Source organism: Dermacentor variabilis, unplaced genomic scaffold, assembly GCF_050947875.1.
Source record: "Dermacentor variabilis isolate Ectoservices unplaced genomic scaffold, ASM5094787v1 scaffold_13, whole genome shotgun sequence".
NCBI classification, from domain to species: domain Eukaryota; kingdom Metazoa; phylum Arthropoda; class Arachnida; order Ixodida; family Ixodidae; genus Dermacentor; species Dermacentor variabilis.
The window spans coordinates 12284186-12301227 of NW_027460291.1; the positions used below are offsets into that span (position 1 = coordinate 12284186).

At 47.3% G+C, this 17042-nt stretch overlaps 1 protein-coding gene across 5 annotated transcripts in view; it reads left to right on the forward strand.

Annotated features, from left to right (window-relative positions):
* Nucleotides 1–15301: 15301 nt before the first annotated feature.
* The window catches only part of LOC142566744 (transcriptional adapter 1-like), a 132589-nt gene continuing 130848 nt past the window's right edge, over nucleotides 15302–17042 (forward strand). Inside the window, exons 1-3 of one of the 5 annotated variants that reach the window (XM_075677624.1) lie at nucleotides 15302–15443; nucleotides 15533–15569; nucleotides 15633–15687. In XM_075677624.1, the coding sequence (XP_075533739.1) occupies nucleotides 15370–15443; nucleotides 15533–15569; nucleotides 15633–15687 (166 nt within the window). In that variant the 5' untranslated portion in view covers nucleotides 15302–15369. Of the gene's footprint in view, nucleotides 15444–15532; nucleotides 15570–15632; nucleotides 15688–17042 lie in introns of those variants that run through there. The other 4 variants (XM_075677619.1, XM_075677621.1, XM_075677623.1 and 1 more) reach the window with 4 other exon arrangements.

Here is a 17042-nt window from a genome sequence, read left to right on the forward strand (position 1 = left end):
GTTGGAATTGCGGAAGAAATAGAGAAAAGGACCATTATTCAAGGCGTATTTAAGGCGTAAAGCGCGCGACGTTGAGAGTTCGTGTTGCTGAAACACGACGCAAGCTCGCGGTGTACTTAAACACGCGCGTACTTACCAAAGTTTCAGGTGTTGACAGCGTAAAAGTATGTGTACGTGGTTTCGTAGGTTCATTTACGTACCTGCAGGATACTTTTGTTCGGCCGGTGCGTGAGAGATTGCTGACCGCACACAACCGGGATGGCTGTGTGCGGCTGTGGGAACAAGTACTGCTCCAGGAGGGCACGTGTAATGGCTAACGGAGGCCTCTGAAGAGCTAGTGACATTACAATAATGCAGGCGTCGCAGGGAGTGCTCACATGCAAAATTGGCTGTCCGCGATCTTATACCCCCTTGGCATGCACAGGCTACGGCGAGCCCCAGCCAGCCCTGCTTCAAGCTTTGGTGTTCCCGTTGCCGCTTTGGTGCCCTGGAGGCGCCGTCAATAATACGAAATAATGACAAGGTGTTACAACCAGTAAATAAAATTTATTGAAGAAATACAATCGCGCCGAGGCGCAACTTCTAAAGCAGCGCTAGCGCGCCCGCGCGAGTATTATAAAAAGCCATCGAGGAATTTACCGGCCCACGTACGACTCTACGATCAAAGTGCACGTTAAACATCCCCAGGCAAGCTAGATAAAGTTATCCGGAGCCATCCACTACGACCTGCATCCTAGCTTTAGTCGCTTCGGAACGTTAAAAACGTTAATCACCACAAACCAAATCAATACATGCGAGCGTACATTCGAAGCTAAAATTAGACTGCATCGTAACCCAGGTAGCACAAAAGAGATACGTAACGTTTTCGTAGCGTTTATCCAAGACGATAAAAACGGGTTAAAGAAGACACGAATGAGAGAACTTCGGCGGGAAAACGTCGGATATCTCTGCTAAAGTCCGGCTTAATTACTTTCTTGAGACGATCTAGAACAGGTCTGCAAGACGTATTCGAAAAGCTGGTCTAGAAATAGGATTGGGAAAGACACAAGTAATCCCTTTGCCAAAACTATTCGTAACCAATTTCTAAACGTTTTTAGGACGTTATCAAAAAGCTGGTCTAGAAGCGGTCTTGAAAGGTTTACGATCATCTGAAGCTAATTTTCGCGGGTGACGGGCGCGATCAGACATCGTTGTTCAAAACACGCGTTTAGTTTCGCCTCACGCGACTGGCCTATGCCGCGCAGACGTCGTCAGCCGCACCCGTTGGCACGGCCTAGGCCAATCGCGTGAGGTGAAACTGATCGGGCGTTTCGAACAACGATCTCCAATCGCGCCCCAGATGAGTAGAAGCGTCGGTGTTGACTGTAAGAGCCATGGCGCAGTGCCAAGCACTGTTCCCCGCATGGCCGGCGCATCGTCTACCAAGTCGCACGAAAATGAGCCTGTTAGGAATAATAAATCCTTAATACCGCCTTTAGTAAGCTACGATGCTTACAACCACAATGGGAATGACATCCTGCAAAGAACAAATGGCCACGTCTTGGCAGGTGGCCAGACCAAGCCCTTCATGCCAAGAGTGCATGAAATGAGAACATTGTGACAAAGCAAGGACACTTTATTAAAATGTAATGCTTATGCAAGGTTCGAACAAACTGTGTGAGAAATGCAAATAGAAATAAAAGTACATCAACAATGACAAAAGTCGCAGAAAGGATTCGTAATGAACTCGAAAGTGAACATTCACTAGCACATAAACAAAATTCCAAGTACACAAAAATGAACAGAAAAACCTGGAGTGTACTAAAGTGTCTAATTTATCATAGTAAAGTGCGCGTGCTATTAGATGGACTAGAGTTACACAGAAGTGAGATCGGAGCGGATGGAAGAAGTAGACTGAAAAATGCAAGAGTATGAATTGGATGGTAACTGCCTCCAAGCAATGTTACCCATCATCTAGAAGCTTGAAAAGAGCACAAAAAGAAATACCACCGCATACCATCATAAAACAATCCTGTGACAGAAATAAAAAAATGGGAACAATGCAAAATTGGAAATATTGCCTTTAGGATATATCAAAGAAGGTAATGGCGAGAAAAATAACCATACAACAAAAAAGCAATAAAGTGAAATTAGTACAGAATACTTAAACGGGGGATTCAGTGTAACAAGTGAACACTACTGTAGTACAGCGAACGATGAGACAGTAATGCTGCATCTTGCCACTCCAGAAAGTGAGAAATGAATATGCAAGCCTTATATTAGAAACTTACATAAACATGGAAATAAAATGGAATGCACTGGAAGCTGCATTTGTGTAACAAAGGAAGCAATGGTCATAATAAATAGTAAGTGTTTTATCTAAAAAGCCCTTTACAAGAGGCAGAGTTGTACCTCTCTGGCAAAAATAAAGTTGCAACGAATAATTTGCAAACCAGCAAATACATTAATTAGCACACTGACATGTCACACTTTGCGCACATCTCCAGTCTCCTAAAGTAAAAAAAAACACTCTGAATGAGAAAAACGTTTAACACATGTAGCCCAGAGCAAATTCTTTGCCAGTTCACTCACACTTTCACATCCAAAAACATTTGCCACAAAGTCCAGGCACAGTTCCACTGATGTTTACCAATTCACCCCCACTTTCACGTCCAAAAATATTTGGCACACAGTTCAGGCACAGCTTCATAGATAAACAGCTTGAGAGCACCCTACTGATTATTGTGCAGTCCCGCGCTGCTGGAAATAGAACTGCCGCACATGCTGGTAGTGGTTTCAACCTAGACACACTTGCTGCCCTGGACAGGTATGTTCAGATATCTGCACTGGTGCTCCATTTTGTCGAAGTAGACACATTGATGCACTACGCTGGTAATTGAAATGTTTTGAATGCACAAGTATTGGCTTCACCAGAGAGACTTGCCCACATACCACCACTGGCATATATATGCACTTGCTCTTCACTCAGTAGCATTGAACTTAAAGTGTTCCCTATGTGGGAGCCATGTGTAAAACCGGTGTCACACGACCACTCTCGATCGCGATCAAGCCCGATCAGGATCGAAATTATCGATGCGACTGGCTCACTCTCGTAGCTTGCGCAGAGGAGCCATCACGACCGAGAAATTCGATTTGTAACGGACTGGATAGCGGCTAAAAGAGCCCCGTGTGAAACCGGTATCAAATAATGCACAGACGTACGCTAGGAAAATGTGTTGCACAAGGACAAAGAAATGCGACATGCCCTGTTGTGCGAAGTGCGCGAACAGAACACATGTATATATATATTAAAAAAAACTGCGAGAGCGCTTCGCGAACTCCATGCGCACACATGACACCCGCACGAACTCGGCAGGCCGCCGTAAAGCGCGAAGGGCGCACAGCGTACATTCCGACACATGTCCCAAACTGCAAACAATCGTACTACCTAAAGCATACAAGTTATTTTATACCAAGGGCATACTCGACTCACGTATGCAGTATGCACAAGCGAGTTATGCAGCGTACATGCTGTATCCATTCGCCAAATAGTAAAATTGATAACAAGCACAAAGCTACAAGGGACTCAATACATTACTACCATTTGAGGCGTCAAATAAAATCGAATTTGGCCGTTTCATATATTGGACAGAATATATGGACACATGTGGTACCCGGTAATACCATGAAATACCCATCACGTGGGTAAAGGGGGCGAAAACAGAATCGAGAACCTGAAGCGCAAACGATAAAAGCACGGTATGGTGCACGCAAAATTCTGTCAGTGCGCTGTAGCGCAAGGGAAGAAAATAGGGCGAGCACTTGACCACACCTTTTGGGATACCGCACTAGTAGTGAATCATTAAAAAAAAGCTTGTTTGAACCAGTTCCCTTGTCTGCAACACTCTTGCTAAACGGGAGACTAAAATACCACGATGATGGCTCTATTGCGGAGATCGGCAAGGTGCGCACAGACAGAAATTTTGCCGCCTTTCTTCGCATTCTGCAAAATGCTTTCTTGTTAGGATCACGCATAGCGGCCGACCCCGACGCTAGGGACACACAGGCACGATTTCGTCCCTCTAACTTTCGTCCTTATACTGCCCTTAACGCCTTAATTACAGCGTCAGTGAAAAGGTGCCTCACATAACATGACAATGAACTTGAAGAGCTGATTAGTGCCCTCCACTCCGCGCCCTCCAATTGAAAACACTACTGATTTCCAAATTAAACTACACAAACAGATCGCACAACCCAAACTAATCACAGAACGTCGTTTTCTTGACGGCAAAACCCTGCAACACTTACATGACAGAGGGCAGCGGCAGCACATTCAGAACAGCCGCTATCATACCACAGCGCAATGCAAGTGCGATAACGTTATTATGCCCGGCTCAAACAGATCGCACAACCCAAACTAATCACAGAATGTGGTTTTCTTGACAGCAAAGCACTGCAACACTTACATGACAAAGGGCAGCGGCAGCACATTCAGAACAGTCGCAAACAGACCATAGTGTCATGCGAGTGCGATAACGTAACTATGCCCGGCTTCACGAATAACGTGGCCGCCTTGGTCACATAACAATTGAAAACACTACTGATTTCCAAATTAAAACCACACAAACATATCGCACAACCCAAACTGATCACAGAATATCGTTTTCTTGACAGCAAAACACTGCAACACTTACATAGCAAAGGGCAGCGGCAGCACGTTCAGAACAGCCGCAAACACACCACAGCGCAATGCGAGTGCGGTGACGCGACGACGCCATGACGACGCGACTATGCCCCGGCTCGCCCGGCTGCCCGGCATCACGAATCACGTGGCCACCTTGGTCACATGATTTGACGACGGTATCGCCACCTTGCGCAAGGTTGGATCGCGTTGATGGGTTGTTGAATATTGTAGAAGCCGCTAAAGAGGCTGACGCGCCGTGGCGTGGCGGTGGCGTTTTGAGTCGTTTGCAAAACGTATTCACCCCTCGTTTTTAAGCTGTCTGGCTTCCAACGTTATCAAAACGTATTCACCCCTCGTTTTTAAGCTATCTTGTTTGGAACGTCTTTGATGCGTCGATTTTGGTCAAAAATCCGTTTCAGACGTTGAATCCCTTAATACGACGTTTTCAAGACTTTGTGTGCTACCTAGGAAGTCATACTGAGCCTTGCGAGAGCGTCGAGAATGTGCTAACTTCTGGTGGAGCTCAAAACACACCCTGAATAAAGTCGCTTTTATGTCACAGGCCAGCTGCAGATGCGTGCATTTCACCGCAAGACGAAACTACATGAAAGAAAGAGAGCACATTCCACAAAAAAAAATAGTCAAGCAACGCGCTAAAAACCACGCAGAGCATGAACACACACTTTTTCGAAGCGGAAGGCGTGAACTAGGCTCGAAATAAGAGGTTGTGAGTAGCCGTGACCCTTACTCACTAAGCCGTGCGTTCTTTGCCACTTCCTCGAAGTCAGCCCGCCTGATCGTGCGAATACACACTTCTTTTTGCATTGCGCCCGCCGGACGGCAAAGCAAAAAGCTTTTTGCCCTCGCTGTGTCTGTTGCGGCAGCCGAAGGCGCAGCAGCATGGCATCGCAATTAAGTTCTCGGCCCTACACATTATATTACGCTAACGCACTCCGTCAGTCCGCCTGCCGTACTTTCGTTGCGCAGGCCCAACAATGGAGGTCGGCACGCGCTGGAAAGAAAAAAATATACAAAAGCGCGTCGACTGCTCCGCGCTAGAAAGAAAAAATATACAAAAGCGCAGCGCCTGCTTCCACGTGACACAGGTTGGCCAATGGGGGAGCGGAGGAGGCCGGGGCGACAGGAGGCGTGGAGGAGAACGCGCCAGGGTGAGCGGGGTGGCGGAAAGATCTAAGAATGGCGCTACTTTTGAAAAATTGAGGGGTTTTACATACCACAGCGCAGCAGCGCCAGATTTCCCTCTAGGTAATGTAGTGAGAAACTCTATGGTGCAGGCGCACAGACTTGGTGCGCGCCTGCTTTTTGCACTGGTCTTTGAACACATCGCTCGCTGCTCGCACTTATATATAATTACGAAGTGAGCAAAGTGAGCGTCGCTTAGCGCGGAAGTGCTGCGCCGCGGGCGTACCTTGTATGCAGTGGCGTAGCGACAGGGGGGGCCGGGGGGCCGTGGGCCCCGGTTGCACGGGGCCAGTAGGGGAGGGGGGGGTGTCATATACGTCTGAAGACACCCGAAAATTGTCGATATCCGCGCCTTCCTCGACTACACCCGGGGGGAGGGGGGTGACAGAAGAGCTAAGGGCCCCGGGTGCCAGACGACCTAGCTACGCCACTGCTTGTATGTAAGCGCGCAGCAATGTCGGGAAACATTCATGCAAAAGCAAAGGGTCAGGAAACTGCGCTTTGTTTTCCATTACTTTGTCATGTACCGGTCTGCACAGTGCGTAGCGCCGAGCGATCGCAACAAACGCAGAAATAAGTCTTTGCAGCGCGTGTGGCCATTAATTGACTCCCACCCCACAGCCATGCGAGATGCGACTCCAGCAGCGGTGCAGTTACCCTGCAGCCGGCTGAGAGGAGGTGGCGCTTCAGTTTCTGCATGCCAATAACATTCCATTTTTTTTTGCGTGTCAACGCCCGTGATTGGGTCCACAAAGTTCACGCTGTGGTTTAGTTTCCCATTGCAGATTGAGGCTCGCTCCGTTAGCATCCACTAAGTTCGGCATGCAGTTGTATTCACTGTGGAAGGTGGTACCCGGTTCAACGTAGGCTGCAATAATGGGGCCTAGCGTCGCCGCGTCTCGTACGTCTGTCGACCTTGAATAGTCGGAGCTGCCCGGTGGTCACGCAGATCATGCCGAATACCCATGGTCCACGATCTGCAATGCCGTTGTGATTTTGGCGGCTCGGCGGAACGTTGTCGCCCGTAATCAGGCGGCCTCGATTGTATTTTCGCTTGCCGCGAAGGAGGCATTCATCAATTTGCACAATCCTCCCGGGGCCACCGAGTGGGGGTCGCGCCAGCAGCTCATCCCGCACAACCTCACGGGCGTGCACACGCAAAAAAAAAAAAAAGAAAGTTATTGGCAGACAGTGAAGCGCCACCTCCTCTCCGCCGGCTGCAGAGTAACTGCACCGCTGCTGGAGTCGCACCTCACATGGCTGTGGGGTGGGAGTCAATTAATGGCCACACGCGCTGCAAAAGACTCATTTCTGCGTTTGTTAGAAGCGATCGCTCGGCGCTACCAAGTGTGAAGGTACACGACAAAGTAATGGAAAACAAAGCGCAGTTTTCTGACCCTTTGCTTTTGCATGAATGTTTCCCGGCATTGCTGCGCGCTTACATACACGGTACGCCCGCGGCGCAGCACTTCTGCGCTAAGCGACGCTCACTTTGCTCACTTCGTATTAATATATAAGTGCGAGCAGCAAGCGATGTGTTCAAAGACCAGTGCAAGAAGCAGGCGCGCACCAAGTCTGTGCGCCTGTACCAAGCCGCGACGAATGGAAAGCAGCCACAAGCGATCGTATAAAAGCCTAGTGCAAAAACCAGACGCACACCGACCTGCGCTCGAAAGAGCAACTGTATAAGAGCCTAGTACAGAAACCAGGCGCACAACAATCTGCGCTCAAAAAAGCGCGCGCAAGCACGTAGCGAGCCGCGCCAATTCAATCCAGAAGCCAGAGCATGGGGGGAAGCATAGAGTTACTATACTGACTCTAGAGGACGTGCTACACGAGAGACAAACTACCCATAGGGCCCATGCATTGAAATTGGGAACCGCAAGAGCGCCGCCATGTTGCTACGCGCCGAGGTTGCCAGCTCCTGAGACGCTTGCTAGACTTGGTGACAGTAGTCAGTTTTAATCCGGCAACCGTAGCAGTGGCAGCATGGCGTCTCGCTTGTAGTGTCGTGATGTGTGCGTGCAGCCGTGTGTTTGGGCTTTATAAGTTGGTTCTTTATTCTATGTTGCGGGATGGTGTGGGTGTGGTCCATGTTTTCCGTACAGGTGGCAGTTATGCAACCGAGGGATGATCCTGTTGAAGTTTCCGGCAGTATCCGGTTTTCAGCGGTCACGCCTGTTGCAGGAGTGTCACTCGAGGAGGTTACGAGCTTGAAGCTGTGGTCAGATTCCTCGTTGGCGTTCCGCAATTCTCTTCGTACGGGCGCGGTATGTTGCAAAAGCCGCTTTCGCGATCTATCGTCGCGACGATAAATCGGGTTTTTTTATTATTGTAAGTACTGATCAAGCTGTAGGGCACATGTAACCGACAAACGGAAGTCTCAGGAGAGCACCTGAGATTATAATAAAGCAGGCGGCGCAGGAACTCCAGGGCACCCAAGGGACAGTGGGGCGATCAAAGCTCGAAGCATAACGGTACGTAGGTTGGGGCCGCTGAGGCAGGTGTGTGCCAAGGAGTGTTCGCACGGACAGCTCCCCTGGCAAGCGCAGCAGTGCCTCGCAAGGTCGAGATATTTTAAAGGCACCTGCGCCCATGATCTTTCTTTTGCCTCGGTGCAGTGAGCACGATTAACGAGAATGATATGGAGGGCATCTGGTGCAGTCGCAAATGTGTCATGGCAAATGTAGCTCGCGTCGCCTGGCGTGTGTAGTAATATCAGAGTTGGTTGTATGAACTTAATGCATAATACGCTTTGTTACGGTACCTTAACGGAATGGGTCTAGAGGACGGTGTTGGTACATTTTTCGTACCGCCCTAATCCTATACCCTCCACTACAAACACACACACATACCCCCCCCCCTTTTTTTTTATGTATACATACAATTCCTTGCCATGACGGATCATAGCCTCCTTTATTTTTGAAAAATAGAGGAGGCTATGGACGGATTGACCAGTTCAAGTTGTCAACTTGTCAGTAACTGTCATAGGAATCACTGTAATAAACACAATTCCACGATCGGACTGTTTACTTTCATGTTTTGTTGTAACACTGAGGACGACATAGAACTTTATTTTGTACATGTGAGAGAAGTATGTGGATATCACGAGCTTAAGCCAATGTGCGATACACAGACAAACCAGCTGCTACAACATGAACTGCATTGAGGGCCACACAACACATACGTAATTAAAGGTGCGAAATATAGGGGGAAGCTTCAAAATACGCTCTGTAGCACTGCAAAGTGTAACATATATTGTATGTGTACAATAAATGTTCAAAAATACAATGCATCAATGCCCCATTTGCCTTCAAGTTTATTATCAAGTTCAAGTTTACTGAAGTTTATTATGAGCATATGTACAACAGGAATCTACTGACACACCCGCAGTCAAGGTGGCTGTTCGAGGTGTGCTGGCTGCCTCAGTGTAAGAAAAGAAATTGGGTGAATGTCGACACCAGTGCCACTGCTTCTTGCCTCTGACCTGCACGTGCCTCCGCGGCATCTTTGTGCATAAGTGTGCTGGCGTGGCGAGGCGTAGGAGTCATCCGAGAGAAAGAGTATCGTTTACATGGAGAAGTGGCTGTTCACATTGCCTGTCGCTTTCCCTCAAATGTTTCCTTGGCGACTAGGCTGACACACCTGCAGTCAAGGTGGCTGTTCGAGGTGTGCTGGCTGCCTCAACGAAAGAAAAAGAAAGAAATTAGATGAATGTCGATACCAATGCTATTGCTTCTTGCCTCTTACCTGCATTTGCCTCCACGGCCTCTTGGCTTGCGGAGTCTGTGTGAGGGAGCTGCTATGGCTAGGCGTAGGCATTGTCTAAGCAAAAAGAAAAGGCCATTCAAATGGGGAATTGTGGAAATAAATGCAGTTGTTACGTCTGCTTCTTGCACTCTTCTTGTCTAAAAGTTTTCAAACATAGTGTCCAATATACACCAGCACTTTGACTGCTTCTGCTTTTTACATGCAGGTGTTGCTGCGAGATCCTTAGTATGGCTGCGTGCAGCATTGTAACACTTGGTGGAGGCATTTGAAGTGGTAGCCAAAAATATATAGAATCATCCTTGTCCGCATGAATGCTTTCAATTTCTAAATGCAGTGGTAACTATCACTATTAGTGCAAGGCCCCCCACATCTATGCGGCAAGTGCCATAGCTCGAAACTGAATTTTTCCTTTAGTGTTTCACAAGGCGTCTGATATGTCCACATTAGATGCGATGTGTTTGTTTTTATTTATCCCAGTGTGGAGAAAGCATCATTAAATTGTTTTTTTTTTTTCATTTTGGCGTGTCTTGTTTTTTGGTTTATTTCTGAATTTATCAAGCAGCAGTCCCATGATACTAAAGTGACTTATGTAATGGCAATCAGCTTTTGTTTTGCAGAAAAACAACGCATTTCCTGACCCATTGTTTGACATCCCCTCACGCGCACAATTTTGCAGAGTATTCTACCTATATTGACTTGCTTGACCTCCACTAAAGAGTCTTGCATCTTCAAATATGACTCTTTTCTTAAAATCATTCAACACTTCTCATAATTTCTGTGCCTTGGCTTCTGATACTCTGCATTCACCATATTTGCTTGTTGTTACTGACTAGAAATGTCTTCCTTAATTTAGAGCTTAAATTTTACCTTTGGAACACACGGAAGGGCTTGCCATTGCATATCTGCATAAAAGGGAAACATGTTTCATTAAACATTTGCAAAATACAATTGAAGATTGATGAATGCAGCTTGCAGTGTGATATGACTGAATGAGCCATAAAAGTAACTCATCTCACTTAGTAAATTAAAGCACATATTAGTGTGATGCACAAGATACGTTACACGAACGTGGTGGGTTCTCTTGCTTATACAGCAAAATAATCGGTGCGCGAGAAAAAAATTATTTTTGCATACCCCTTGTACACACTGATTTAAGGAAAATGAGCTGGAGCTGTCCACATGATCTGCTTATTTTACCTGCGAGTATGGCCAACAAAAATGTGTCCCAGCTGCTTAGTGGTATTTGAGATTATGACAGTATTGCATATGTGCCTGTTGTCTAAAATAATTGAATTTCCAAAATGCTCGCAGGGATCTGATGTGCATATCTGCAGTTTATGGATACATGTAAAAGACTCAGCATCAAGTGCAAGTGAACGGTCCCACAGGTCCGGAGTCGATTATGCAAATAGATTCGCTGCACAAATTTGTGACCAGAAAAGATAATCCACATGAAATGGCATGCAAGGAAGTGTTGAAAATATTGTACAGTTAATAAAACGCCTACGCTATTAATATGTGGGTTGATGCCCTCGTTATGCAAAAGGCAGGTGAGGCATGCAGACAGGAAAATATTATATAGAGTAGAGAGTACTATAGAGTATTTACAAGCAAACAACACAAGCGCCGCCCACTTCTCTACTCTTGTGTCCTGTCTGCACGCCTCACCTCTGTTTTGCATAGCGAATCCTTACCAACTAGCTGAGCTTTCTGTCGTTCTAAGTCTCGATGCACTTGATTTCGTCCGCATTAGGCACTCGCCTCCTGATTACTTCGTGGCACAGAAATACTTGGCATCAGGCTGTTTTTCTGCTGTGGCCTGTGTAGAAGCATGATTGTTCAAAGTGAAACAATTAAACAGATTCTTTGAGTTGCTTGTGGCTTCGCCAGTACAATTCCGGTGCGCTGGTCCGCCTGTCCAGCAATTTTTTACTGAAGGGAAACCTGCAAATAAAAACACCGCTCCGCATGCAGAAAAATGCTCTACTGTGACGCTTCTCAAACGATTGTGATGCACCACAAGAGCGGCCTACTCACGTGATATTCTCAACAAGGAGATACATTCGTTTACTTACATGTGAAGGTATATGCCAGAGCACTTAGGGCCTTCGGTCGCACGTAAGGCACGAGTGTGCCATAGCGTCCGATGCCGACGCGCGATCGCATGTCAAACCTAAACTGTACGAAACTACTACGCATCCAAAAAACAGATTCGAAACCGAAATTCGCGTCATCCTTTATTGCATGAATGCGTACATCGTGATTTACATAAATCACATACTTAGCGATCCCTTCCCGTAAACTTAATTTTAACGCACCACCTTCACAAAGCCATCGGGTATGCGTTTTAGATGACAAAACATAAGGTGACTTGTACTTGTTTTCAGCCCTTTTAATAGTAATTGCGCTGGCCACATTGACCAGTAGCAACAGGGCGGCGCCCTAGAGGTTCCCACTTTTCCGGCCCAGTTTTTCCTCTAGAGTTGTTCTACTAACTCTATGGGGGGAAGTGATGTGTGACCCTAAGCTCAGTGTTACCATCGCACGGCACCTATATACCGTTGCTCCAAGTACGTCGCGGTAGCACCAGCCATAGAGTTTCTCACTATAACACCTAGAGGGTAATCTGGCGCCACCGTCTATGGGAGTTTCTTAAGGGGGCACCGTGCCGTCATGGGAATGACGGTATATGTGCCTGCGAGGCTCGTGTTGGCTGGTGTTGTAAGAGGCTTCGTCTAAAACGTGGATATGGCTACATAAATAACGCGTTCTCAAAGTAAAATCTGCATAAAATGTTTCCATTCACGCATATTACATTTTTGCTCACCCACGATGCATGACCAAGCGAAGAAAAGCAATAACAGACGACCAACTGTTTCAAAGCGAGCGCGAACCTTGTCGTCTGTCTTCCAACTTTAGCGGCCCGCTGATACTTTTTACGTAACATGTAGTCGTACACACAATAACAAGTTCTCATAGTTCAACAAAACATGTTTTCGCGTAATAATAAAGCTAAAACAGCTTTTTACGTGCTGTTTTAGTAGAAAATTAATCATTGTGACAGACGGAACGGTACTTGCCAAGCGCGTCTTCAAGGTGTCCTGCCTCTACGAGAACGATGCCAATCCGAATCCACAATATACCGGCATTCCCATGCATACCACAGCGCAGCAGCGCCAGATTTCCCTCTAGGTAATGTAATGAGAAACTCTATGGCACCAGCAGCTGGGTAACAAATGTCATCAAGCCCTGGCCCACCGCCGTGTCCGCAACTTGAAGCTTCTAAGAATTCGCCAAAAACAAAAATCGGGCCACATCATGCATACGGTACGCGCGCGAACGAGACGTAAGCCATCGTAAGCCATGCCGTCTGAGTTCGAGAGTAGTTCTTTCATAAAATCAAAAACGAACAACAATGTGACGTCACATCTGGTAAAGCCAACTTGTCCTCCTTTCTCACCTTCTCTCAGCTAACGCATGCGCAGCGACCACAGAGCCCTCGGGGGCGATGTTCAGGTGTAGAACAGTTCTAGTGCGCTCACATTGCGGCAGAGCTTGACGCACTTCGTGTCGACGCCGACAGGCGGCGCGGTTCGCAGCGTCACTTTAGTGTTCCTGTATCTGCGGGAGCATATACAGGAACACTACGTCACCTGAAACTTTCCTACGTGTTGCGGTAAAGCGGCTATCGCGGTTGCTGTTTTGACCGTAATAAAAGTAAAATGCACGACATGCAACACTCCAAATTTCTTTTGGTGCACCTTCGCAGTGTGCACTTAACTAAATTACTATTGTTGCGGTTGATCTACAGATGGTTGGCGATGTTTTGTTGCCGGAAGCACGAATGAACTAACCTTGCTATTAACACTGTTACGTTAATAGCTTGATGCGGGCGCTGCAGTCACCGTAGGGGGCACTCGAGTGTTTTCTCCTGCTGATAGATAGACAAAATTGCAAGTGTGGTTTCGCCAGAACGACCGTGCATCCGCGTTTCCAGCACGGACGGAAAAAACTTTAATGGAAAAAGGACCTGCGAGGTTGCCAGCCCGGGCTCAGGCCACCCGGGCATTGTGTGCGGTGAGGCATAGCCTTTCCACCGCTGCCCGGGCCCGCTGGATAGCCCATAATTGGTCGTGTAGTTCTGAGCTAGTCAGAGCGCTTAGCCACCGCACCACCGCGCCAAATTTACCCACCACTTTGTTTTTCTACTTCTGTCAGACCCGCTGCGGTTGCTCAGTGGCTAAGGTGTTGGGCTACTGAGCACGAGGTCGCGGGATCGAATCCCGGCCACGGCGGTCGCATTCGGATGGAGGCGAAAACACGCGTGTACTTAGATTAGGTGCACGTTAAAGATCCCCAGGTGGTCGAAATTTCCGGAGACCTCCACTACGGCGTGCCTCATAATCAGAAAGTGGTTTTGGCACGTAAAATCCCATAATTTCATTTCTTTAATTTTCTCAGGTAAGGCGCGTGCAGCGCGTAAGTGTGTTGTACTAAAGCAAACATTTTCACGTTGCCCCACCTATATCACACTCTTACACAAAGGTACATGCATCCCTTGGGGTCTATATCTGCCACACAACGATAATCGTCATCTGCCTTGCTTGCGTTTCCTTTCTTGAAAACGCCGCGCCCGCTACTTTCCTGTCGGGAATGATATGTCATGCTGATAACGCGCATGCCGTTCGTTACAGTACCGGGCTCGCGGCGTTAAAGAAAGGCAATGCGGACAAGACATGACGATTATCGTTGTGTGGCAAGATACGACTCAAAGGGCGTAAACTTTTCTTAGAGTGCACGTTGCCCCGTCCACGCTTTTCAGCACGTTCTCTGCTTGTTCCTGAGATTTCAAACTGAGTTCCTTGATCGGTTGTCTGTCGCAGAGGAACACGACTACTTTATCGGACGTGACAACGCCTTCTTTTAGGTTGGTCGACGTGCAATAACGCACTCCGTTAAGGTCGGGGAGTTGATGCGAACTCCAATACTTGAAAGGAGTCTAAATCAAAAAGAAACGACAAGTTGACGCTCTGCCGTAACGCCCTCCTCTTGCGCCGAGTCATGGTCTATCCCGGAAGCGCCGGGAGCAGCCGGTGAAAACTCCGAATGGTTATTATCCAGTGCGCATCGGTTTATTTTCTTCGCGAGTGTTTTGTCATTTTCACACCTTTTCCTTTTGTACCTGGGCTTCGGTACCTCTTTGCCGTGCACGAAGTCCCTATAATTCTGAATCGCGGTTGGAAGTGCAACTCACAGACCGCGCAAGATTCATCCAGTGTCTTATTTGCACGTGCACGGTGGAGGTTCCTCTCCCATTCCTTTCGCTATTCTTCATCACGTGGAACGCTGAAGAAAGACGCCTTTAGTGCATCTTTCACGCGACAGTAGTTAGTTCTGCTCCCAGGTACAAAGTAGTAATTTCGACGGCAGCTTGCCATTCTCACTCACTCACAGTGCACATTGAGTGAAGCGTCAAGCACAGAGCAAGCACAGAGTATACTGCTGAAAACGCCGGCTGGACTTGCAGTGGACAGCACGTCGATCCCACAGAACACACTCCGTGCACACGAAGCGAGGGGAAGTTTTCAGGAGTAACAGGCGGCAGCGCCTCTGGCGGGCGCCGGAGCAGTCGACGCTGAGTGCGCCACGGCGACGCGGCGCAGGGATGCGGCAGTGAGCACACTGCCCCTATTCTAGTGCACTGTATTCAGGTGGAACGGAGGAGGACTCCAATGGCGGCGTGCACAAACCAGCTCGTAGCGGCCAAGCAAAAACTTTCTTATGTTTTGGGGGATCGTTTCAAAACGTATGTGACTTGATCGTAACAGCTTCAATTTAATGGTATCATTACAGTTCACAGGAAGCCGCTATACCCAATGATCCTCTTTCTTGCAGATACATGAATTGCTTGAAACTTTGGTTCAGCCAGAAGGTAAGATGCTTTTCACCGATAGCGCAAAATATATTGTAACGTTGCTTTAACGTTACGCCGCAGCTCACCAAGGAGGATTTTGACTCGGAGGTCAGGAAAGTGCTGAGTCAAGAAGGAGGTAATGTTCTTTCGAAACATCTGCAGTAATCGCACCGCCTCGGCGGCGGCGAACTGCATGGGCAGGAGTTGCCGTTAACACGGCCGCTGCTGTCGTTATGTGTTGTGCGGCCGTCGATGGTAATCTAAAGCAGCCTAGATCTCAACGCATCGATGGCCAATGTTTCCGGGACTACATTGGACGCTTTTGCTTGACAGAGCTATGTAGGGCCAAACTTGATAAAGCACGCAGCCATGAAATGCACCCCGTAATGCACAGTATCATCAGGCAAACAAGTTAAATCCGTCCTTGGAATTGCTGCGCGTTCAACCTACCACCACACGACCATTTTTCTGTTCAGTTGGATGTTGTAGCATGTTGAGCTATGAAGAAAAAAGGTGTAACACAATTGACTTGGCATCACGTTAATAAAGGGTCCAGTCTTCATGGATACTCTGTAAACATCCGTACAAAGCATACAGGCTCTACAGCACAACCAAGGAGGTGAGACACAAGCACCAACTTCCAACAAATGTTCCATGTGAAGCAGGACAGAACATATATATACACGAATTCAAAGTCACTGCGCTCGGTCATGACTTCAAAAAATTGATATGAAATCGCCTGGAAAAGCAGGTTCTTTTCCTATTCATCATTATCATCCTATTTTATGTCAACTGCAGGCCTCACCCTGCGATCTCCAGTTGCCCCTGTCCTGCACCAACTGATTCCAGCTAGCGCCTGCTAATTTCTTAATTTCATCTCCCCACCTAGTCTTCTGCCGTCCTCGACTGCGCTTCCCTTCTCTTGGCACCCATTCAGTAACCGTAATAGTCCATTGGTTATCTAACCTGCACATTACATGACTTGTCCAGCTCCATTTCTTTCTCCTAATGTCAATTAGAATATTGGCTGCCCCTGTTTGCTCTCTGATCCACAACGCTCTCTTCCTCTCTCTTAATGTTATGCCTAACATTCTTCGTTCCATCACTTTTTGCGTGGTCCTTAACTTGTTTTCAAGCTTCTTTGTCAGTCTCCAAGTTTCTGCCCCATATGTCAGTACCGGTAGAATGCATTGATTGTACACCTTTCTGTTTAATGATAATGGTAAGCTTCCAGTCAGGATTTGACAATGTCTGCTAAATGCACTCCAACCCATTTTTATTCTTCTGTAAATTTCTTTCTCATGATCAGAGTCCCCTGTGAGTAATTGACCGAGGTAAACATACTTTACAGACACTAGAGGCTAACTAGCGATCCTGAACTCTTGTTCCCTTGCCTGGCTATTGATCGTTATCTTTGCCTTCTGCATATTAATCTTCAATCCAACTGTTATACTCTCTGTGTTAAGGTTCTCAATAATTTATTGTAACTCG